The 25,346-nt window shown below is 37.7% G+C and overlaps 1 protein-coding gene and 1 non-coding gene across 3 annotated transcripts in view; one reads left to right on the top strand and one right to left on the bottom strand.

Moving 5' to 3' along the window:
* The window catches only part of CFAP299 (cilia and flagella associated protein 299), a 623,215-nt gene that overhangs the window by 519,707 nt on the left and 78,162 nt on the right, over positions 1–25,346 (top strand). For both annotated transcript variants that reach the window (XM_065914730.1, XM_065914729.1), the window contains one exon: positions 1,993–2,135. In XM_065914730.1, coding sequence (XP_065770802.1) covers positions 1,993–2,135 — 143 coding nt within the window. The remainder of the gene's footprint in view (positions 1–1,992; positions 2,136–25,346) is intronic.
* LOC136153129 (small nucleolar RNA SNORA42/SNORA80 family) lies at positions 17,984–18,116 on the bottom strand. The gene has a single exon (XR_010660363.1). It is a non-coding gene; the product is annotated as a small nucleolar RNA SNORA42/SNORA80 family (small nucleolar RNA).

Here is a 25,346-nt window from a genome sequence, read left to right as displayed (position 1 = left end):
AAGGGGTAATGAGATGGACTAAAGATGGAGTCTATCTAAATTTGACCACAGGAATAGTAATGAATGTTTGTTCATCCAGTCATTTCTGAGGGAAACATCACTAATCCAGCACAATATTCCCTCCTCTTGTCTAAGGAAGGGCCTCAGGATACTTAGCACAGTGTTCACAGCACCCAGTGCCATACCAGAATAGGCTGGAAGACAAAACATCAAAAAAGTAACAAATAATTGTAAATTATATCTCTGTTCTTCCATTTTTAAGTTGGCATGTTGTTAACAGCATATTTTCATAAATGTAGCAGGGAAAAGAATTATTTCAATTTTCTAACTTCACCCTTTTGGAAACTCTGCTATCTAAGGTAACCCCTGTGAGTGCTCCCTGTAATTGACTATACAAAGACCCAACAAGTAACCGTCCAGTAATTGCTCAAGAGGAAAAAGAAGTCTTGTTTACAGATTCCTCCAAATATAGAACTTCGCCATGAAACTCTACACTTTGATCTAGATTTGGAAATGAATACATTATAAGCTTTTCCAATTTCATTTAGAGCTTTGTTTTTTTTTTGTTTTTTTTTTCCCCTTCTACACTCCCCGCCCCCACCATAGAACTTGAGATCCATGTGTTTTTGGCTTGACAGAAAGAAGACTACACTTCTTCCATTTCCATTATCTTGTTCCCACTTTGCGGCCTTTCTATCAACTGTTACCTTTAATTTATAGGCTTCTATTCTAGATCTCTGCATGGCTTACCTCTTCTCAGCCTTCAAGTCTTGGCATAAAGGTCTTCTCAAGGTCTTTTCTAATCCCTCTACCTAAAGTAGCCTTTACCACCATGAACCTGCCTAGCCAATCATCTTCTTTATTTTCTTTATGACACTTATCCCTCACTATAAGTATTGTTTTCTTTTAATGTCTATTGGCTACTTCTGCTTATCTCAACATAAGTCCCAAGAGATCAGGACCTTTACTGTCTTGTTTATCACTGTATCCTTGGCACATTCAACAATGTCTAACATGTTGTAGCCACTCAATGATATTTGTGAAGGGATTAATGTAAAGGAGAAATATGTAATTTCTGTAAGTTTTGACCTATGGAATTAATTTTGTAAAGAGATTTCAATTTTTGACTGTTATGATATTAAAGAAGAGAGACCCCATTTCTATTTTTGTAACAGAAAATAGGTAGGTGTTCAAATGAAAAAAGAATGCAGTGATTCTTTTCTTCTAATCAGAAGGAAAGACACATGAGCCTGGGATTTAATCTAAGTTTTTCAACCTACTAGCTGTATAAGGAACTCAACTTCTTTGTTTCTCAGTTTTTAAATTTGCAAAATGATGATGAAGAAAAGACAGTAGGATTGGAAAAAGACATTACAAACACTGAAAATAATGTCTGTCATTAGGAATAAGCTAATGTAGTAAATAAATTAATTATAAACACTGAAAATAATGTGTTACAAACACTTAAAATAATGTCTGTCCTTAGGAATACTTCTATGAGTTATTTGTTGATATTGTTATATACAATTACTGTAAGTTAATTAATGTTAGTTGCTCAGTCGTGTCCAACTCTTTGCAATCCCATGGACTGTAGCCTGCCAAGCTCCTCTGTCTGTGAAATCTCCAGGCAAGAATACTGGAGTGTGTAGCCATGCCCTTCTCCATGGGATCTTCCCAACCCAGGGGTCAAACCTGGCTCTCCCCCACTGCAGGCAGATTCTCTACTGTCTGAGCCACAAGGGAAGCCCTGAATTGCTGTAAATGAACATTATATGCATATTCAGTTAACTTTTCATGAATTTATTCATTGTCAGGACAAAGCAATTATACCTACCTTATAGGCTCTTAGTAAGGATGAAATGTAAAGCCCTTAGAATAAGCTATAACACATGCATCCTTCAATAACTGTAGATTTTATTATCAGGTAAAATTTACTCAAATGACTTTCATTCACTTACTCTCTCTCCATTCTCTGTTTTTCTGTGTTACTAGTCCGTGATCTTTATTCGTGACAAAAATTCTCATGGGCAGGAGGTGTCAGGATACATTGACTATGCCCACAGGCTGAAGACTGAAGATTTTGAAGTCTACTTTAGTGGAAAAAAACGACTTCTTCCAAGACCCACAGATATGAGGTAAAGTGCAACACATTGCTCACACCTTCAAGAGTAAAGATAAAGGTTATTTGTTTTATTTTCTGGAACTCCAATGTATATGTAATAGGAGTGGTTGAAATAAAAAAGTAAGTAAATTTTAAACTGGGGACTGAACATAGATGTGTATATTCCATTAACAGGCCAATGAAGGGAACTCTTCAGAGATGAGATAAGCGAATTCTCAGTGACATTCCTTTTAAATGATAAGTAAAACCTAAAAATTGCTAATCTCACGAGGCTCTTGCACCACATGGGACTTTGCCTGTCTAGAAGCCTCAAGAGCAGTCCAGGGAATACATTTTCCTCTCATTTTTTTTTTTTTTTTTCTCTTTTTTGGTCACCAACCAAAGTCCAGGCCTCTGAGTAGCTCACACTCTCTTATTTTCACCACTGGCCTATTTGGAGATTTCTTCTACTCATGGTTGTTTTTACTAACCTCTACCCTTTCCTCCGATGCCTTCATCCCATAACATAGGATCTACTCAACAAAGTCAATCCACATGCAGATCCTTACCCTTCTCCCACCTTCTGAATAGCTCTCAAGCTCAACTTTTATTCTACACCTCTCACTCATGCTAGAACACAATAGTTGTAGCAGCATTCTGCTTTATCTCTTCACTGCTGTATCCAGATTATGTTTTGACACTTGTAACAACACTCTTCCTCTGACATCTCTGCCATCTGGTGTCCATCCTTCTTGCTGTCATCTAGAGTTCCTAACCCATCACCATTTCATAGACATACTCCTTTCCCTATCCAACCTAGATGCAGAGCAAAATCATTTAATTTACCTCTTACAATAATCCCTGCTGCCCATGACTTTTTTGGGTCTTGATTGTATCTATCCTGCTAACCCTCAGGTTGATTGAGCCAGTCATCCTCTTGCCTTCAAGATCCCTGGGTAATGTTGAAGGAAATTTTGGGGTATTTCAGAAAGGTGTGGATGGCTGCTACCAATAATTTATGGTCTCCAAAGTCAGTCAGGCCCTCAGCCATCCATCTATATGTTTTTTCTCAGTTCTTAATTTCACCATTCTCCCCAACGCCCCCAAATAGTCTGAAGCGTCATCATTTTCTCAAGACCATTGCTCTCAACTCTGACCCTGACTCCTCTCCATATATGATTTGCCTCACATTTCACAGAGAACACTGGGTCTAAACATAGAAACCACTGCCCAATCTGGCTCTCTCTCAACCCAAATCAGCTTCCTCATTAGCAGGTGCCCCCCTCAGAGTATTCTTCTGATTATTCCCAGTCATAGTTCCATTCTGGCAGCTACTGGCTCCTGGGCTCACCATCGACATGCAAAACATGTCCATCCCTAACTCTCAGAACACCGTCATGCCGTCTTTCCCTCAGCCAACCTCTCAGAGGTGCAGTCTACTGCAAACTTGTGCACATTTCCCCAACACAGCAAGGCTTGGGTTTTCCCGAGAACCATGAGGGAATGTGTGCCTTAAGAGTGACTAAGGGTCTTCTGGCGACATTTCTGAAGTAAAATGGCTGACCACAAGTACTTGTACTTGCTTTTATTTTTTAATACATCTATTTATTTGGTTGTATCAGGTCTCCACTGAAGCATGCAGGATCGTCACAGTGTCATGTGGCTCTTTTGTTGCAGCCCACAGACTCTCTAGTTGTGGTACGTGGGCTCACTAGTAGCGGCACATGGGCTTAGTTGTGGGATCTTAGTCCCCTGACCAAGAACTGAACCCACATTTTGTGCATTGCAAGGCAGATTCTTAACCACTGGAGCACCAAGGAAGAAACTTTTTTTTCTTGAAAAAAAATCAATATTTCATTTTTATTAAATGAAATACATGCATTTATTCTCACCACATTTTCCCAGATGCAGAAAAAAAAAGAACTCCTTGACTTGGTTAGAGCTAATTTATTCAACTTTTTTTTTTAAATCCTTTCTCCCCTTTTTCCAGTGAAGCCATGCTTAATCTGTTACTCTCTTTTTCCCATACATTCTCATACTGACACTATCAGCTGGCTCCTTTATCTCACCTCTAGACATGCTGAAGCTATTTCTATAAGAAATCCTTTTTGAATTCCAACTGTTGACCTACCTCTCTTACAGTTTCCAGCTAAACTCTTCCAAATAATAAGTATCTTCAATTCTCACTTCTCATGGAGGTGATAACCTACTGTTTTTAGCCCTCTGCCACTATTATTCAAATGAAACAACTCCTGCGAAAATTACGAGTGACTGGCAATTTCAAATTTCTGTGTGCTATTTTCAGTTCTCATCTTATTTAACTTCTCTACATCATTTGATTACTGTTGCTTAATCAGTATGCTGATTAATTCTTTCTTCTCAAATCTATTCAGACACACTAACATTTTATATCAGAATCCCTCATTGAATCCTCCCCTTGTTTATTTCATGCATGATGGTGATCACCAGAGTTCATTCTTGGACTCCTTTTCATAACACGTGGGTGATTTGATCACTTTTCTGGAGTGGAGTTGTCTTTGAAACTAGAACAGATCTCTTTATTTAAGACTCAATTATCCTGCTACTCACTTGAGAAACTTCTGAATATCCCAGTTCAGTTCAGTCACTCAGTTGTGTCCGACTCTTTGTGACCCCATGGACTTCAGCATGACAGTTTTCCTTGACCATCACCAACTCGTGATGCTCACTCAAATTCATGTCCATCACATTGGTGATGCCATGCAACCATCTCACACTCTGTGGTCCCCTTCTCCTCCCGCCTTTAATCTTTCCCAGCATCAGAGTCTTTTCCAATTAGTCGGTTCTTTGAAACACCAAAGTATTGAAGTTTCAGCTTCAGCATCAGTCCTTCCAATGAATATTCAGGACTGATTTCCTTTAGGATGGACTGGTTGGATCTCCTTGCAGTCCAAGGGACTCTCAAGAGTCTTCTCCAACACCACAGTTCAAAAGCATCAATTCTTTGGTGCTCAGCCTTCTTTCTAGTCCAACTCTCACATCCATACATGACTATTGGAAAAACCATAGCTTCGACCAGATGGACCTTTGTTGGAAAAGTGATGTCTCTGCTTTTTAATATGCTGCCTAGGTTGGTCATAACTTTTCTACCAAGGAGCAAGCATCTTTTAATTTCTTGGCTGCAGTCACCATCTGCAGTGATTTTGAAAGTCTCTCACTGTTTCCACTGTTTCCCCATCTATTTGCAATGAGGTGATGGGACCAGATGGCATGATCTTAGTTTTCTGAATGTTGAGTTTTAAGCCAACTTTTTCACTCTCCTCTTTCACTTTCATCAAGAGTTCTTCTTTAGTTCTTCTTTGCTTTCAGCCATAAGAGTGGTATCATCTGTATATCTTATGTTATTGATATTTCTCCCAGCAGTCTTGATTCCAGCTTGTGCTTCATTCAGCCCAACGTTTATCATGATGTACTCTGCATATAAGTTAAATGAGCAGAGTGACAATATATAGCCTTGACGTACTCCTTTTCCTATTTGGAACCAGTCTGTTGTTCCATGTTCAGTTCTAACTGTTGCTTCTTGACCTGCATACAGCTTTCTCAGGAGGGAGGTCAGGTGGTCTGGTATTCCCATTTGTTGAAGAATTTTCCACAGTTTATTGTGATCCACACAGTCAAAGGTGTTGGCATAGTCAATAGAACAGAAGTAGATGCTTTTCTGGAACTCTCTTGCTTTTTCGATGATCCATCGGATGTTTGCAATTTGATCTCTGGTTCCTCTGCCTTTTCTAAATCCAGTGTGAACATGTGGAAGATCATGGTTCATGTGCTGTTGACATCCTGACATTATACCTAAGAAAATAATTCCTTAATATATCTAATACATAGTTAGTCCTTATTCATATTTCATGTAATGTCTTAAGGTTATCTTTTCATAATTGGTTTGATTAAATCAAAGTCCAAACAATACTGTGTTATTATTTTACTTTATAACTGTCCCCCTCCTTTTTATCTTTTATGCTGTTGAGTTTTTGGAGAAGATAGATTATTTGTCCTAAGAAATGTCTTATATTCTAAATGTAACCAATAACTCTTGTGCTGTATTTTGCTACACACTCACTCCATCCTATTTCCTGTCAACTGGCTTGATGAAATTCAGTTTCAACTTTATTAGGTAAGATTTTTTTAAAAAGTTCATGAAGTTCTGTGAGTTTCATCAGGGAGGTCAGATGGTGTCAGTCTGATGACTCCATTAGAAAGTTTCCATCTGGTCTTCCCCAGTGGTTTTAGCACAATAATGAAGGCTACCTCAATGTTTTAAATAAGGATTGTGTAATGATGATTTTCTATCTTTCATTCTGTATTTAACCTAGGATTCTGCCACAGAGAATATCTTTTTCTCATAGTTTATTTGATTGCCCTGAAATAGAATTCAATTCATGCCAAAAGACAAAAATAAACACTTTATTATTTTCCTAAGTTTATCAAAAAATGCAAAACCAAAAGCACAAAAGAGAATGCAGATAATGCCAAATTATGGTCAACGTGGTCATGCTATTGTATATTCGCCAAAAATATTATATAGATTCTCTCATTAACCCTCATCCTCACTGACACATGGCATGGACAGACTATTTTTCCACTGTACTAGGCTATAAATGATCATTCACGCTGGTCTTAATTTTTATTTCTGTGATTACTAGTCAGAATGGACATCTTTTATTGGCAACTCAGATTTCCTTTCTGTGAAGGATCTGTTAAGACTTTTCCTCCTTTTTCTCTTGGTTATGTGTTTTTCCTTTTCTTATAAATTGTAGGAGTTCCTTTTATTTTTTAAACATTGATTAATCCTTTGCCTCTTATATATATTGAAAATATGTAGTCTTCTAGTATGTGATTCTTTCACTTCCTTAACAGGGACCTTTGATAGTCAGAAGTCAGAAGTTTTGATAGATTAGTTCATTTTATTGATCTTTTCCTCAGAGGTTTGCAGTTTGTTTGTGTTTTGTTTAACAAATCCATACCTTCCTGGAAGTCATAAGATATTATCCTATTAAAGTATCGTGATTTTGCTATTTTATTTTATATCTTTAACCTACCAGAATTTAGTACTGTATATGGTAGTTGGTAAGGGTCCACTTTTTTATATTGGAATATAATTGCTTTACAATATTGTGTTAATTTCTGCTGTAGGGCAAAATGAATCAACTATATGTATACATATATCCCCTTTCTCTTAGACCTCCCTCCCACCCTCTTATACCACTCTTCTAGAGAACAGCCTCATGGAACAGGAGGGGAAATGGAAGGTGGAGGAAAATGGAAGATTAGAATCGACATATATACACTGTTGTTCGGTCACTAAATCTTGTCTGACTGTTTGCGATCCCATGACCTGCAGCACGCCAGGCTTCCCTGTCCTTCACTATCTCCAGGAGTTTGCTCAAACTCATGTCCGTTGAGTCAGTGATGCCATCCAATCATCTCACCCTCTGTCTTCCCCTTCTCCTGCCTACAATCTTTCCCAGCATCAGGGTCTTTTCCAATGAGTTGGCTCTTCACATCAGGTGGCCAAAGTATTGGAGTTTCAGCATCAGTCCTTCCAATGAATATTCAGGGTTGATTTCCTTTAGGATTGACTGGTTTGACCTCCTTGCTCTCCAAGGGACATTTAAGCGTCTTCTCTAGAACAACAGTTCAAAGACTATCAATTCTTGGGTGCTCAGCCTTCTTTATGGTCCAACTCTCACATCTGTACATGACTACTGGAAAGACCATAACTTTGACTATATGGACCTTTGTTAGCAAAGTGATGCCTCTTGCTTTTTAATATGCTGACTAGATTTGTCATAGCTTTTCTTCCAAGAAGCAAGCATCTTTTAATTTCATGACTACAGTCACCATCCATAGTCATTTTGGAGCCCAAGAAAATAAAGTCTGTCACTGTTTCCATTTTTTCCCCATCGATTTGCCATGACATGATGGGACCAGATGCCATGATCTTCATTCTTTTAATGTTGAGTTTTATGCCAGCTTTTTCACTCTCCTCTTTTCACCCTCATCATGAGGCTCTTTAGTTCCTCTTCACTTTCTGCCATAAGGGTAGTATAATCTGCATACCTGAGGTTATTGATATTTCTCCCAGCAATCTTGATTCCAGTTTGGAATCCATCCAGTCCAGCATTTCACATGATGTACTCTGCAGAAGATATTAAGAAGAGATGGCAAGAATACACAGAACTGTACAAAAAAGATCTTCATGACCCAGATAATAATGATGGTGTGATCGCTCACCTAGAGACAGACATCCTGGAATGTGAAGTCAAGGGGGCCTTAGGAAGCATCACTACAAACAAACCTAGTGGAGGTGATGGAATTCCAGTTGAGCTATTTCAAATCCTGAAAGATGATGCTGTGAAAGTGCTGCACTCAGTATGCCAGCAAATTTGGAAAACTCAGCAGTGGCCACAGGACTGGAAAAGGTCAGTTTTCATTCCAATCCCAAAGAAAGGCAATCCCAAAGAATGCTCAAACTACTACACAATTGCACTCATCTCACACGCTAGTAAAGTAATGCTCAAAATTCTCCGAGCCAGGCTTCAGCAATACGTGAACTATAAACTTCCAGATGTTCAAGCTGGTTTTAGAAAAGGCAGAGGAACCACAGATCAAATTGCCAACATCTGCTGGATTTTCAAAAAAGCAAGAGAGTTCCAGAAAAACATCTATTTCTGCTTTATTGACTATGCCAAAGCCTTTGACTGTGTGGATCACAATCAACTGTGGAAAATTCTGAAAGAGATGGGAATACCAAACCACCTGACCTGCCTCTTGAGAAACCTGTATGCAGGTCAGGAAGCAACGGTTAGAACTGTACATGGAACAACAGACTTGTTCCAAATCGGGAAAGGAGTATGTCAAGGCTGTATATTGTCACTGTGCTTATTTAACTTATATGAAGAGTACATCATGAGAAATGCTGGGGAGCATGAAGCACAAGCTGGAATCCAGATTGCCAGGAGAAATATCAGTAACTTCAGATATGCAGATGACACTACCCTTAAAGCAGAAAGTGAGGAAGAACTAAAGAGCCTCTTGATGAAAGTGAAAGAGGGGAGTGAAAACGTTGGCTTAAAGCTCAACATTCAAAAAACTAAGATCATGGCATCTGGTCCCATCACTTCATGACAAATAGATGGGGAAACAGTGGAAACAGTGTCAGACTTTATTTTGGAGGGCTCCAAAATCACTGCAGATGGTGATAGCAGCCATTAAATTAAAAGATGCTTACTCCTTGGAAGGAAAGTTATGACCAACCTAGACAATGTATTAAAAAGCAGAGACATTACTTTGCCAACAAAAGTCCGATCTAGTCAAGGCTATGGTTTTTCCAGTAGTCATGTATGGATGTGAGAGTTGGACGGTGAAGAAAGCTGAGCACTGAAGAATTGATGCTTTTCAACTGTGGTGTTGGAGAAGACTCTTGAGAATCCCTTGGACTGCAAGGAGATCCAACCAGTCCATCCTAAAGGAGATCAGTCCTGGGTGTTCATTGGAAGGACTGATGTTGAAACTAGAACTCCAATACTTTGGCCATCTGATGCAAAGAGCTGACTCATGAAAAGACCCTGATGCTGGGAAAGATTGAGGGCAGGAGGAGAAGGGGACAATAGAGGATGAGATGGCTTCATGGCATCACTGACTCGATGGACATGGATTTGGGTGGACTCCGGGAGTTGGTGATGGACAGGGAGGCCGGGCGCGCTCAGGTCATGGGGTCGCAAAGAGTCGGACACGACTGAGCGACTGAACTGAACTGAACTGAACTCTGCATATAAGTTAAATAAGCAAGGTGATCATGTGTAAAATGGATAGCTAGTGGGAACTGCTATATAGCACAGGGAACTCAGCTCAGTGCACTCTGAAGAATCCACTTTTTGTTTCTGTATTACTAATAATTTGTCCTAGCAATATTTATTGAAAAGTCCACTATCTCTTCCCCCACATCCACAATACCATTTGTTTCAAAAGTTGATTCTGCATGTGTTTGGTTGCTCCTGGGATCACTCTTTTGTTTTATTGGCCTTTACTTAAAATAATAGAATCTTACTCATTTGTTATATGTTCATAATAATTCTCGATACAATAAATGCAATTTCTTCATCTGGTTTTTCTTTTTCAGGAATATCTAGTCTATGCTTGCCCTTTACTCTCTCAAATAAATTTTAGTCAAATTGTAATGTCCACACACAAAAAAATGGTGTAATTTTGATTGCAATTTCTTTTGTGTTATGCTTAAATATACTGTTGATTGGCATCTTTATGACATTAGGTTTCCAGTTATTTATTTACACTTATTTATGTCCTCTTTAATGTCTTTTCATAGTATTTTATAACTTCTCAATTATAGGGTTTTATCATCTTGGGTCTTTTTTTTCCTCCTCAGTGCCAGATAATTTCTGACCTTTAAAGCAAAATTAGCTATATTACAAAGACTGTACTTTACAACTTTTACCACATTGAGTTTAAGCCATCTATCAGAATCAGACTTCAGATTTTTTCACTCAAGAGATCTCCTGCCAGTAAATGACTTAAACAGTTGTTACTAGGGAAAAAATATCTTTGGTATCCATAGTTCCATGGTCAGTTTGATTCAGAACTAAAACAAAGACTTTAAAATTAAAGCTTTCCAAAGGATCCTTTCTATTTATCTTTTGACATGCTATTTTATTCTATGTAGGAAGAGACAGTAGTTCTGTGATTAGAATCCTGTCTTGCACTTTTACTGTGGAAAATATAAATATCAGCAGACAGCTGCAACTATTATGAATTGCAGCAGTAGAAAGGGCTGAAAACTTGATCATCTTGTCAGCTCAGACTTCATCTTGATCATGTGTTTTCGATTCAATCCCTTCCTCTGGGCATGACTGTGAACAACCTATAAGCAAATACCATGTTACAGTTTATCAAGTTCCTTTACATGGCTCTGCAACAACTTTGTGAAATAAGTTCAACAAGCATTATTCTTAACATCCAAGAGAGGATAAAAGAAGATAAATCATTTGCTAAAGTTCACAAGTCAAACAGTGATAAGTGAGAACAAGTTCTTAGGAATTCACTGTTCACTTCCAGAACTCGCTTCTGGGTGTAAAAGTGTTTGTCTCTTGAAGACAATTGCACTATGTAGAATCCTTGAGTTATATTCTGCCTCCCCTCACCCCCCACACTGAGCTGTTTAAATTTCCATATTTATGTACTGTTGAACAAAGATGTAAGGTCTCCTGTCGAGCTCTACTCATGCCTCAAATAGAATTGTCATGAGGAAATTAAAATGTTCTCTTTTTGTGTTTCTTTTTAAAGAGTCCATGAAATATTCATACCCTTGACCGAGGAATGCCCCTAAATACTAAAGCTTTGAGAGGTATTATTGTCAAATTTCCCTTGCAGTCCCATTGTCTGTTTTATTAAAATGTTGGACCTGCCAAATCTCTGAAGTTAGAATTATAAAGTTGTGCTTATCCTGTGCTTAAGCTCATTCTCATGAAAGCATCTGGTAACATGTTGGCAAATTCTCAAGTTTAAAACAAAAGGAGTAAATGACTCAGTGCTTCTGCAAGTGATCTGTAAAATAGTGCTTATTTTGAAATTACTAATATTGTCCCACATCTGAATATGGTGACTCGCCATTAGAATATCATTTTAGCCTCTTCAACAAATATTCACTGAATTTGGAAGGGGAGGAAATGCTTTGGGAGTAAAAATACTGATTGAGGGAGACATGCCACAACGACCCAGCTCCTAGATACTGAAAGTGTGTGGTCCATGGACAAGGAGCAGTGACATCACCTGAGAGCCAGGAAGAAGTGAAGCATCTCAGGCTCTGTCCCAACCAGCAAAGCAGAACTGGCATTTTAATATGATCCCCCTCATAGTGTCTCAAATGGTACAGAATCTGCCTGCAATGCGGGAAACCCAGGTTCCATCCCTGGATCAGGAAGATCCCCTGGAGAAGGGAATGGCTACCCACTCCAGGATTCTTGCCTGTGAATCCTATGGACAGAGGAGCCTGGAGGGCTACAGTCCATAGTGTTGGAAAGAGTAAAGACATGACTGAGCAGCTAACACTTTCACTTTTCACTTTCTACATTTCAATCTGCATGTTTAAGTTTGAGAAGCATACTCTAGACCTGTGCTGTACAGTAGGGTCACCACTATTCATATACAAGTATTGAGTACTTTCACTTTAATCACACTGACTAACCCTGAATTAAGATGTGCTACAAGGGTAAAATCCACACCTGATTTTGAAGATGTTATAAAAATATGAAGTATCTTACCAATAAATCTACATTTATTATATGCTAAAATAATGATATGCTGGATGTATTGGGTTAACAAAATATATTTAAAACTATTTTCACCTGTTTCTTTTTACCTTTTTCAGTATTGCTACTAGAAAATTCAAAATGACACACATGCCTCCTTGTATTGTAACTCACATTATATATATATGTATATATATAGTGTGTGTGTGTGTGTGTGTGTGTGTATACACACATCCCAGTGGGTCAGATGGTAAAGAATCTCCCTGCAATGCCGGAGGCCTAGGTTCGATCCCTGGTTTGGGAGGATTCCCCTGGAGAAGGAAATGGCTACCCACTCCAGTGTTCTTGACTGGGGAATCCCATAGACTGAAGAGCCTGGTGGGATATACACAGTACATGGGGTCACAAAGAGTTGGACACGTCTGAGTGACTAACAATTTCACTTTCACTTTCACTTTCACACACACACACACACACACACACACACACAAATATATATGGGCTTCTCAGTTGACTCAGTGGTAAAGAATATGCCTGCCAAATAGAAGATGTGGGTTCGATCCCTGGGTCAGGAAGATACCCTGGAAAATGAAATGGCAATCCATTCCAGTATTTTTGCCCTTAAAATACCACGGTGGACAGAGGGGCCTGGTTGGTTACAGTCTATGGGGTCACGAAAAGAGTCAGACATGACTTAGCAGCTCAATAACAGCAACATATGTGTATACACACACACACATACACATAGCACTGGTCTGCTCTACTGGTCCCCAGCCCAGAGATTCACTCCCATCCAGATCGTTAGGACCAGTACTGGTGTAAGGTAGATGTGCTATATTAATTAGAAATCATAGACCAGAAATCACCAGTTAGTAGTATCTGGCTGCAGACATGTTTTATTTGGGCCGGCACAATATATTTAAAAGTTGGGTCAATGTCCTAGAAACAGGAAATGTCACATAAAATATCTTTGAGTTGCAGATTCTCTTAAAACTGACAAGGTCTTCCCACACTGAGCCTGCATGCTCTCATCCCAGCCATGATCTTGAATCACAAAGCAGCTGCTACTAAAGATGGGGTATGTTCTCACCACACTAACAAGAGACTTGGCGGTGACTCAGACCATAAATAAAAATAATCTGCCTGCAATGCAGGAGACCTGGGTTTGATCCCTGGGTCAGGAAGATTCCCTGGAGAAGGGAATGGTCACCCACTCCGGTAGTCTTACCTGGAGAATTCCATGGACAGAGAAGCCTGGCAGGCTGTAGTCCATGGGGTTTCAAAAAGTAGGACACAACTGAGTGACTAACATGCACTTTTACTGCATGACCACTCATACTTACTGGCATCTGCACTGTCATCCTTAAGTCACTCACTCATAACACCTGTGAGATTCTTCTAGACATTGGAGTTTGTGACCTCCAGTCTAAATTACCAACTAATGTTTTCAAGGGCTTCCCTTGTGATAAAGAATCCACCTGCAAAGTGGGAGACCTGGGTTCAATCCGAGGGTTGGGAAGATACCCTGGAGAAGAGAAAGGTTACCCACTCCGGTATTCTGGCCTGTGTCACGAAGAGTCAGACAGGATTAGTCCAGTTATGACTCCTTTGCCCAATCCCTTTGGGTGGGTTTAACTTCAGTCCTTGGGCTCTCTCAGGTTGTTCCACTAGGACTAGGCTGAGTCAAAGTCTAAGATGACTATATTGCTGATAAAAATCAACTGATCACTAACCATGCGTAACGCTCTGTGCTAAATTATTTATATACATCATTTCACTTACACCTTACAACAACCTAATGGGTTAGGAATATTTTTTACATTTTAACATCAAAGAACATGCATCACAATGGTATTAATTGACTTAACCAAAATTACACATAGATAATTGTACTCACGATCCAGGACCAAATAGAGACCTATGGAACTCCAGATACCGTGTTTTTTGTTTAATCAATGCTATATGATTCTACTTTAGGATTTTGTCATGCAAAGATATTTTTCTCTTTGGTCTCATATCCATATCCTAGTAATTGTCAGGCCATGTATTTCTTTGCAGATGTGTATATGACTTGACAAGATCTAATTTGAGATTGTTTTTCAGCACTTTAAGCAATCCTGCTACCTACGGTTAAGACTAGGGAATTTCAGCCATCCTGTACCCACCCTTGCCACTTCCTCCTCTCATTGAGCTTGGCAGAAAACAACCCTTTGTACTTACCCAGGCCTTTATTTTCAGTCTGTGTGAGTGAAAATTACAGTGTCCCACAGCTTTGTGTGTGGAAGAGCTCTGGACAGAACTAAAAGTGGCCTTTAATTGTGGCTTCAGCCTAAAAATCTTTAGGGAAAAATTGGCCCTGACTTGAACCTCAGTTATATCCCAGGATACTTTTAGAATCTATTCATATCCTCTGAACTGTGGCTCACATAATTTTTGTAATATTTACTTGGAATTCTTTTACAAATAAATTTAATTTTCCAATACTTAACTCACTTGAAATTTTTTTTCCTTATCCTAAGCTAAACATTTAGCACTATCTCTCATGGAAGACACAAGGGTGGAGGAGGGAGATCTGAAAGATGGACCTCCCCCTGTGGGTCTATAAAACCCAAATATACTAGAACAGTTCCTACCAAATTTCTACTGAAATATTTGTCTGCATCACTATGTGGTAGAATTTTATCCAGACTGTTTGGCTCATTGCTTTAAAAAAAAGTCAGAATCCCAGAAAAATTATCTGGTAGTATATTTAATTGTTTACAATGTGCTTCCCTGAAGATTATATCTCTGGGTAAACCTTAAGTGAATAATTAGAGATCTGAGATAACTTCTAGTTCACTGACAACATTACTATGGTTATGACAGTATTATTCTTTATACAAGATTTTTTCCAATATTTAAAAATATTGGTAAAATATACATAGTATAAAATTTACCATTTTAATCATTTTAAGTGTACTCTCCAGTGATATTCAGTCAGTCAGTCAGTTCAGTCGCTCAGTCGTGTCCAACTCTTTGCAAGCCCATGAATCGCAGCACAGCAGGCCTCCTTGTCCATCACAAACTCCCGGAGTTTACTCAAACTCATGCCCATCGAGTCGGTGATGCCATCCAGCCATCTCATCCTCTGTCGTCCCCTTCCCCTCCTGCCCCCAATCCCTCCCAGCATCAGGGTCTTTTCCAATGAGTCAACTCTTTGCATGAGGTGGCCAAAGTATTGGAGCTTCAGCTTCAGCATCAGTCCTTCCAATGAACACCCAGGACTGATCTCCTTCAGGAAGGACTGGTTGGATCTCCTTGCAGTCCAAGGGACTCTCAAGAGTCTTCTCCAACACCACAGTTCAAAAACATCAATTCTTCGGTGCTCAGCTTTCTTTATAGTCCAACTCTCACATCCATACATGACCACTGGAAAAACCATAGCCTTGACTAGATGGACCTTTATTGGCAAAGTAATGTCTCTGCTTTTTAATATGCTATCTAGGTTGGTCATAACTTTCCTTCCAAGGAGTAAGTGTATTTTAATTTCATGGCTGCAATCACCATCTGCAGTGATTTTGGAGCCCAAAAAAATAGTCTGACACTGTTTCCACTGCCTCCCCATCTATTTCCCATGAGGTAATGAGACCAGATGCCATGATCTTAGTTTTCTGAATGTTGAGCTTTAAGCCAACTTTTTCACTCTCCTCTTTCACTTTCATTAAGACTTTTTAGTTCCTCTTCACTTTCTGCCATAAGGGTGGTGTCATCTGCATATCTGAGGTTATTGATATTTCTCCCGGCAATCTTGATTCCAGCCTGTGCTTCTTCCAGCCCAACATTTCTCATGATGTACTCTGCATATAACTTAAATAAGCAGAGTGACAATATCCAGCCTTGACATACTCCTTTTCCTATTTAGAACCAGTCTGTTATTCCATGTCCAGTTCTAACGGTTGCTTCCTGACCTGCATAGAGGTTTCTCAAGAGGCAGGTCAGGTGGTCTGGTATTCCTATCTCTTGAAGAATTTTCCACAGTTTATTGTGGTCCACACAGTCGAAGGCTTTGGCATAGTCAATAAAGCAGAAATAGATGTTTTTCTGGAACTCTCTTGCTTTTTCAATGATCCAGCAGATGTTGGCAATTTGATCTGCAGTTCCTCTGCCTTTTCTAAAACCAGCTTGAACATCTGGAAGTACTCGGTTCACATATTGCTGAAGCCTGGCTCGGAGAATTTTGAGCATTACTTTACTAGCATGTGAGATGAGTGCAATTGTGCGGTAGTTTGAGCAATCTTTGGGATTGCCTTTCTTTGGGACTGGAATGAAAACTGACCTTTTCCAGTCCCGTGGCCACTGCTGAGTTTTCCAAATTTGCTGGCATATTGAGTGCAGCACTTTCACAGCATCATCTTTCAGGATTTGAAATAGCTCAGCTGGAATTCCATCACATCCACTAGCTTTGTTTGTAGTGATGCTTCCTAAGGCCCCCTTGACTTCACATTCCAGGATGTCTGGCTCTAGGTGAGTGATCACACCACTGTGATTATCTGAGTCGTGAAGATCTTTTTTGCACAGTTCTTCTGTGTGTTCTTGCCATCTCTTCTTAATATCTTCTGCTTATGTTAGGTCCATACTATTTCTGTCCTTTATTGAGCCCATTTTTGCATGAAATGTTCCCTTGGTATCTCTAATTTTCCTGAAGAGATCTCTAGTCTTTCCCATTCTGTTGTTTTCCTTTATTTTTTTGCATTAATTGCTGAGGAAGGCTTTCTTATCTCTCCTTGCTATTCTTTGGAACTCTGCATTCAAATGGGAATATCTTTCCCTTTCTCCTTTGTTTTTCGCTTCTCTTCTTTTCATAGCTATTTATAAGGCCTCCTCAGATAACCATTTTGCCTTTTTGCATTTCTTTTCCTTGGGGATAGTCTTGATCCCTGTCTCCTGTACAATGTCACGAACCTCTATCCATAGTTCTTCAGGCTCTCTGTCTATCAGATCTAGTCCCTTAAATCTATTTCTCATTTACACTGTATAGTCGTAAGGGATTTGATTTAGGTCATACCTGAATGGTCTAGTGGTTTTCCCTACTTTCTTCAGTTTAAGTCTGAATTTGGCAATAAGGAGTTCATGATCTGAGCCACAGTCAGCTCCTGGTCTTGTTTTTGCTGACTGTATAGAGCTTCTCCATCTTTAGCTGCAAAGAATATAATCAGTCTGATTTTGGTGTTGACCATCTGGTGATGTCCATGTGTAGAGTCTTCTCTTGTGTTGACCAGTGCGTTTTCTTGGCAGAACTCTATTAGCCTTTGCCCTCCTTCATTCTGTACTCCAAGGCCAAATTTACCTGTTACTCCAAGTGTTTCTTGACTTTCTACTTTTGCATTCCAGTCCCCTGTAATCATGCCAGTGATATTAAGTATATTCAAATCGTGTAACTCTTCCAGCTTTTATTATAATTTTTTTTTAATTTGAAATGTTGGAGGAAAAGTACAGTAAATGCCAATATACTCACAACCTAGAGTAAACAACTGTTAACATTTTTCCAGATATGCTTTAACTCTTTTTATTTTTTTTTTATTTTTATTTTATTTTTTTCCACTGTGCAACCCGCTTCAGTGCCTGCAGCCTACTGGCAGAGGCCAGGCAATGGTTCGGGGCCGCGTTTGCTCTGGCATGGGACACTATGAGAGGCCCAGGGGGACGAGCCTGCCATAAATCCAAACCCATGCATTTAACTCTTTTTAGTACATTGGTATGTGCATGTGTGCCATTTTAGTGTAGCTTACAGATTTAATCCCTAAATATTTTTTCACTATTCATCCCCTAAGAATGAGAACTTTCTCCTTTATAGCATTACCATTATCAATATAGGAAAATTCATAAGTATTTCCTACTATCATCTAATATCCAGCTCATATTCAAATTTTCCTAATTGTTTCAAAATTTGTTTTGTAGCGTTCAAATGATGTACAAAAATTGCATTGTTTATGTATCTTGACTCTCCTTTACCCTAAGATAGCACCTTCTCCCTCAGTTTCCAATGAGATTTTTTTTTTTTTTTTGTCATGCCATTGTTTTTTTTACAGAGATAGGTCCAGTTGCCTTTTATATTATCCTGCATTCTGGACTTGTCTGATTGTTTCTTTGTAGTGTTATTTCTCTCATCTCTGTATTTTCTTTAAACTGGGAGATAATTCTAAAAGCTTGATTGCATTAAGTGTAAATATTTTTTCAGTCAGAATTCTCTATTGGCAAGGACTATGTATTGGATCATATGAGAAGGCACTTCATGTCAAGTTGTCCTGTTGTTAGGGATGCTCAGTCTGGCCCCTTAGTTAATAAAAAATTATTAGCTATTTATTGTGAAAAGATATATTTTATTTCCCTTGGAAAAATTTTATAGTAACTAAACTAGTATGAACAGTTATATAAGTGTCTATTTCCTATTCAAAAATCTGCATTGGTTAAAAGAAAGACTACTAGTAGCAAGTTAACCTTGATATACAGAGATCTTTTATTTTTTATTTTTTTTTACAGAGATCTTTTAGAAAATTTTTATAAAGTATAAGCAAAGACAGTATTTGTTATAACAGAATTCAAATAGAGTTAAAATTATATGTAGAAGGACTTCCTTGGCAGTCGAGTGTTTAAGCCTTCACCTTTCAGTGCAGGAGTTGTAGGTTCAATCCCTGGTCAGGGAGGCAAGATACCACATGTCTCATGGCCAAAAAAATCAAAATATAAAACAGAAACAGTATTGTAACAAATTCAATAAAGACTTCAAAAATACTTTTTAAAAAAGTTATACTGTAGAGCTATCAGAAATTATAAACAATTTCCAATATGCAGATAAACTATGCACCAAAACTGCACTTGTTTATCACTTGGAGCTCAGACCCATTTTCCTAAAGAAACTATCCATCCATTTCCCAGGTCACCTCACAAAATGCCAAACCCATTATTTCTATTGAAAAATTAGTTTTGTTGTATGTAGCAAGAAGAAACTTAATGACATCAAATAAATGTCTCCAGTTTCCTGAAAGTTCCCCGCCTCAGGTATATGGTGACCATTTCATTTGGGCTAATTAAATAAATAGGAACACACTATGATCATCTTCCTTCAGATAACATAGCTGTGACCATCATGAAATCAAAACAGTAAGGTAACACATTTCAGGGGACACATCTTGCTCTCTGGAATAGCGAGCAAAATCTGATCTTATATGAATACATACACATCAATACATTCTGGGTAGATTCTGTTCAAAAGTCCAACATTCATAACTTAGGGAACACTATAAATCTGGTGATGACTGAAAACCTAAATATCTAAGGATGGATGCTTAAGTGTAAATCTCACAGATGAGAAGAGGATTAATGACTTTGCTGTTGTTTAGTTACTAAGTTGTGTCTGAGTCTTTTGCAATCCCATGGACTACAGCCCACCAAACTCTTCTGACCATGGGATTTCCCAGGCAAGAAAACTGGAGTGGGTTGCCACTTCTCTTTCCAGAGTACCTTCCCAACCCAGGGGTCAGAACTGCATCTCCTGCATTGGCAGGTGGGTTCTTACTGCTGAGCCACCAGGGAAAGTCAACTAATGACTTTCATAAGCACAAAAGGATAGATATAACAGTAGTGATGTGGATTAAATTTTTACACGGTCATGCTGTCTATAGAATTTAGAGGAAACTATGGAGAAAAAAAGATAGAAGCAGGGAAAACAGAGGCTATGGGATCTAAAATGTCAACTTTCTCAATGGCAGTCCAAACACTGGATTTTCTGATAAAAATGATCTATTCTTGGGTTTTAAACTTTAGCATAATGAGACAAGTGTTCGGGCCTGGTGCACTGGGAAGACCCAGAGGGATCGGGTAGAGAGGGAGGTGGGAGGGGGGATCGGGATGGGGAATACATGTAAATCCATGGCTGATTCATGTCAATGTATGACAAAAACCACTACAATATTGTAAAGTAATTAGCCTCCAACTAATAAAAAAAAAAAAAAAAAAAAACTTTAGCATACACCGTGATCACATAGAGTACTTGTTAAAACCAGATTTCTGGGTCCTACTCCCAGAGTTTTTAACTTAGTAAAATTGAAGTAGGACCTGAGAATTTGTATTACTAGCAAATCCTCAAGTAATGCTGATGCTACTAGTCCTAGTCCAGGGACTACACTTTGAGAACCACTGATCCAGAGGATGCCTCTACCTCCTCCATTAATGCCAGAAATCAGGGCTGCCTGAGGGAAAGCTGGTTTTGCATAGCAAACAGTGACAGTTTTACTTTTTCTTTTTCAATTTGAATTCCTTTTTTTTCCCCCTTCTCTAGTTGTTGTAACTAGGACTTACAAAACTGTGTTTTAAAAAATGGTGGGAATACATGCAGAGAATGAGAAATTAGAAGTTTTTAACAAATAATGAGAAAATATAAAGAACCACCAAACAGAATTACAGAATACAATAACTAAAATGAAAAATATACTACAAGGAATCAATAGTAGACTAAATGAAGCAGATGAACAGATCAGTGAGCTGGAAGACAGTGTAATGAAAGTCACTGCTATCAGAGAAAAACAAAAACAATGAAAAGGAATGAGGACAGTTTAAAAAAACCTCTAGGACAACATCAAACATGCTAATATTCACATTACAGAAGTCCCAGAAAGAGAAGAGAGAAAGGGCCTGAGAAAATATTTGAAGATATAAGAGCTGAAAACATCCTTAACCTAGGGAAGGAAACACTCACCCAAGTACAAGAAACACTCACCCAAGTACAAGAATCTCTCATACAGTATTAACCCAGAGAGGAATACACCATGAAGCATTATAATAAAAATGACACAAATTAAAGATAATGAGAATATTAAAAATAACAAGAGAAAAGCAACAAATAGCATACAAGGGAACTCCCACAAGGCTATCGGTCGATTTCCATTAGAAGCTCTGTAGGTCAGAAGGAAGTGGCTTGATATGCACTTAAAGTGATAAAAGAGAAAAATCTACAACCGAGAATCTTCCACCCAGCTAGGTACTCATTAAACTTGATGGCTGTAAAATCTAAAGCTGTACAAATAAGCAAAAGCTAAAGGAATTCAGCACCACCAAAGCAGATTTACAACAAATGCTAAAGGATCTTCTCAGGCAGAAGAAAAAGCCACAACTAGAAACAAGGAAATTATAAAACGGAAAAGCTCACGGATAAAGGCAACATACAATAAAGGTAGGAAATCATCCACAGACAAAGCTAATGGGAGGTTAAAAGATAAAAAAAGGTAAAATCATTTGTATTCACAATAAGCAGCTAAGGGATACTCAAAACAATTATATGTAAAATATAAAACCAAAAACAGTAATTGTGAGGTGAGGAGACTACAAATGCAAGATATCTAAAATCCATTTGAAATTAAGAGATCAGCAAACATGAATAAATATAGATTCCTATACAAAAATCTCATGGTAACCACAACCAAAATCTATAATAGATATATGAAAAAGGAACCCAAACATAAGACTAAATTTAGTCATCATGTCGCAAGAGAGGAGAACAAAAGAAGAAAGAGGAAAAAACCCTACAAAAACAAATCCAAAACAATTAACAAAATGACCATAGGGCAGGCATAACCATTACTACCTTAAATGTAAATTGACTAAATACTCCAACCAAAATACAAAGACTGAATGAATACAAAAACAAGACCCATAGATTTGCTGCCTATAAGAGACTCAATTCAGATCTAGAGACACATACAGACTGAAAGCAAGCGGATGGAAAAGATATTCCACACAAATGGAAATCAAAATAAAGCCAGAACTGAAATATTTATATCAGACAAAATAGACTTTAAATTAAAGTCTGTTATAAAAGACAAACACTAAATAATGGTGCAAAGATCAATCCAAGAAGTCAATATAACAGTATAGGAGCATCTCAATATATGAGGCAAACGTTACAGACATAAAAGGATTTTGTTGTCAAGGGAACAATCTGTGTGTTATTATTATTATTTTCTTAAATTTTCCATGCCCCTACTTTTAGGAGTAAAAATGGTCATTTTAAAAGAACTAAATAATTCAGTTTACTTTGATGGCTTCTCAATTTGTATTCATAAACAAATGAAAAGAATGAAACCAAAATCCAGATACAATTATGCTTTACCTTTGTCTTTTTCTCTAAGAAGATCTAGAAATATATCAAAGTTTCACATATAATCCTAAGCACACTCAGTTGAGAAGGAAAACCCAATTGCAGTTTGCCTGAGCCCTGGAATTCAGGAATGATTAATGTAATTCTTTGATTTCCTAACTATCCCACATTAGCTCAATTATATATTATTTAGCTATGGAAACAGCAGTACAATGTATATATTCAAACTCTCATGTACACACAAATATTGTAAAGACTTATTAACACATTAATATTCTGTCATTTATGTCCCATCACCCATAAATTTGTAAAGGCGATAAAGAAGGGAAGTTAACTTGTTGATGACATGGGTCTAAAAACCCCTTACCAACATTTTTATTCCTTTAACTCTCATCATGTTTACCTTATATCAACATTTATATTTTATTTTTACTTAATTTTTACATAATCATTTTTTTAAGACTGTGACTCAGATAAGCCCTCAAGCTGTGCCATTCTGATTCATGAGCACACTTTACAATCCAGGAACATGTGCACGCACTTCCGAGCCAACATTTAATGAAATGGGATAATGGCACTTTAAATGGTTTAACTTCTTTAGTCAGAACCCAGAACTCAACCTCTCATTTCCCTCTCTTACCTTGAAATAAGGAAAGCAATAAGCAAGTCCAACATGAAAAGGCAAATCATTGGGAACATTGGAGTGCCCACATGCCTTCTCATTAGTCCCCGTAGTTCTACCCATTATCAGCCACCTGAATAGAAGTCTGCGTGTCAGACCTTTGGGGTTTTATTTTATTTTATTTTATTATTTCTTTTTATTAGTTGGAGGCTAACCACTTCACAACATTGCAGTGGGTTTTGTCATACATTGACATGAATCAGCCATAGAGTTACACGTATTCCCCATCCCGATTCCCCCTCCCACCTCCCTCTCCACCCGATTCCTCTGGGTCTTCCCAGTGCACCAGGCCCGAGCACTTGACTCATGGGGTTTTAAAATGGGAATATGTTGTGTGCTTAAGTCCTTTGTCTGTGCTGTGTTTTTAAGAAAGTGCAGAAATGAACACAGAAAAGGAAGGGAAGGAGAGAAAATGTTTGCTTTGGTTTCTCAACACATGTTGATTGTAGCCACTTTAAAGGCATTGGGTAAAATACTCTGTAAAAATTGGTTAATCAACCTTTAGTAGGAAGGAACAATGTTAGAAACTTTCTCAACTTGCTGGGAAGGTCTTTTTTAAAATTTTTCTTTAAAATGCATACTTTATGTTCTTTATATCGGGGCCTTGTCTCCACTAGTTTTCAAAGAATACATAATATTTGAGGGATGCAAAACCAGATAATGGTGTTTTGTGGTTTTCTATAGTCAAGTTTACTTGAATACTTGCAGAAAATTTATATATATATAGGTGTGTGTGTATATATATATATATATATATATATATATATATAGGAACTGTCATGAAGAGATTTTAGTCACTGTGTCTATGAAAGCCATATAGGATTAACCCATAGTTTACACTTGTATAAAGATGAAAATGAACTATTTAGCTCATCTGGGATGCAGCTGTGTAGAACTGTGGAAAGCAGTGGTAAGAAAAAACCACGATTAGGTAAACAAAGCAACAGAAAGATGGTGTAAAGGGTAAAGGAATAAGAAATTAGAATACATTCAAACAAAACTTAACTTGGATGAATGAGGAAGAAAGTCTTTTTATGCCAACTCAGTAAATGTTTAATCTGGAAAAGCATGCTTCCACATCTGGCTTATGTTTAATATTGTAAATATCACTGCTTTGATTTTTTAATTTTATTTTTGATGTAAATTTTTGTTTATTAACAAAAATAAAATAAAATTCAGTGGAGAGATGTATTAATATCATAAGTGCTAAATGTTTCAAATAAAATATTCAAAATAAAAAATGATACCTGTTCTCTAGCATGTGTTGGCAAAAGCCACTAAAGAAGAAAAGTGAAAATATTAGAAAATAGCAAACATTTTTATTGTTTGAATATGAGTCATCTAATATATTAAATACTGTGAAAATTCTCCAAATGACCAGAGGACTAGTCTCTTTGGTATATTTGTAGTACAGTGTGATTTTGAAAGTGACCATAAATCATTTAAAAGGAAAAGAGGAAGTAAAAATGTTTCATTTGTATTAATTTTTTTGAGGACAGTATTGTAATGTTTGTATGCAGTAATGAACTAGCTTCAAACTGAATTATTTCTTAATTTTCTGAGGAATTACTCTGAGAGAGCCTTCTACTCTTCAAGTCAGCCAAAAACATTGACATTTGGCTACCAACGGATTCCTGGCTCTTCTTCGTAGGGCTTCCAAAAGTAAGGTCATATGTAAGTCAGTCCAAAAAAGAAGACAAGTGGAATAAATTGGGGGTCTACCAACATTGTAAGAGAAATAAATGAAATTGAGCAATAATTTTCCTCTACTTCTCCATGTAATAATAAAGATAATAACTTACCTTTATGAGGTTTTAGCATATTTTCACACTTTGTCATTTTAATGTTCTTCACCCATACATTTTCACTTAGTAATTATTACACAATGACTCAAATGTTATTATTCTATAAATTCTATAATAAAATATCTACAGAGTATTACAGATTAAGGTGCAATTAGTCAATCATTTGTGAAAGTACAGGAAAGGCTTCTGCAAGAAAATAATTTGAAATTTCGTTGAAAAAACAAGTAGCAGAAAAGTGAAGGACAGGCTGTTCCAAACATGAGCAAGAGCAAGAGAAAGTATGACAGATTTTAGGAATAGTGAGTAACTTATACCTATTGAG

The sequence above is a fragment of the Muntiacus reevesi genome, chromosome 22 (genome assembly GCF_963930625.1).
Source record: "Muntiacus reevesi chromosome 22, mMunRee1.1, whole genome shotgun sequence".
NCBI classification, from domain to species: Eukaryota; Metazoa; Chordata; class Mammalia; order Artiodactyla; family Cervidae; genus Muntiacus; species Muntiacus reevesi.
Note: the sequence above shows the minus strand (reverse complement) of the source record. Positions and strands in the feature narration are given on the sequence as shown.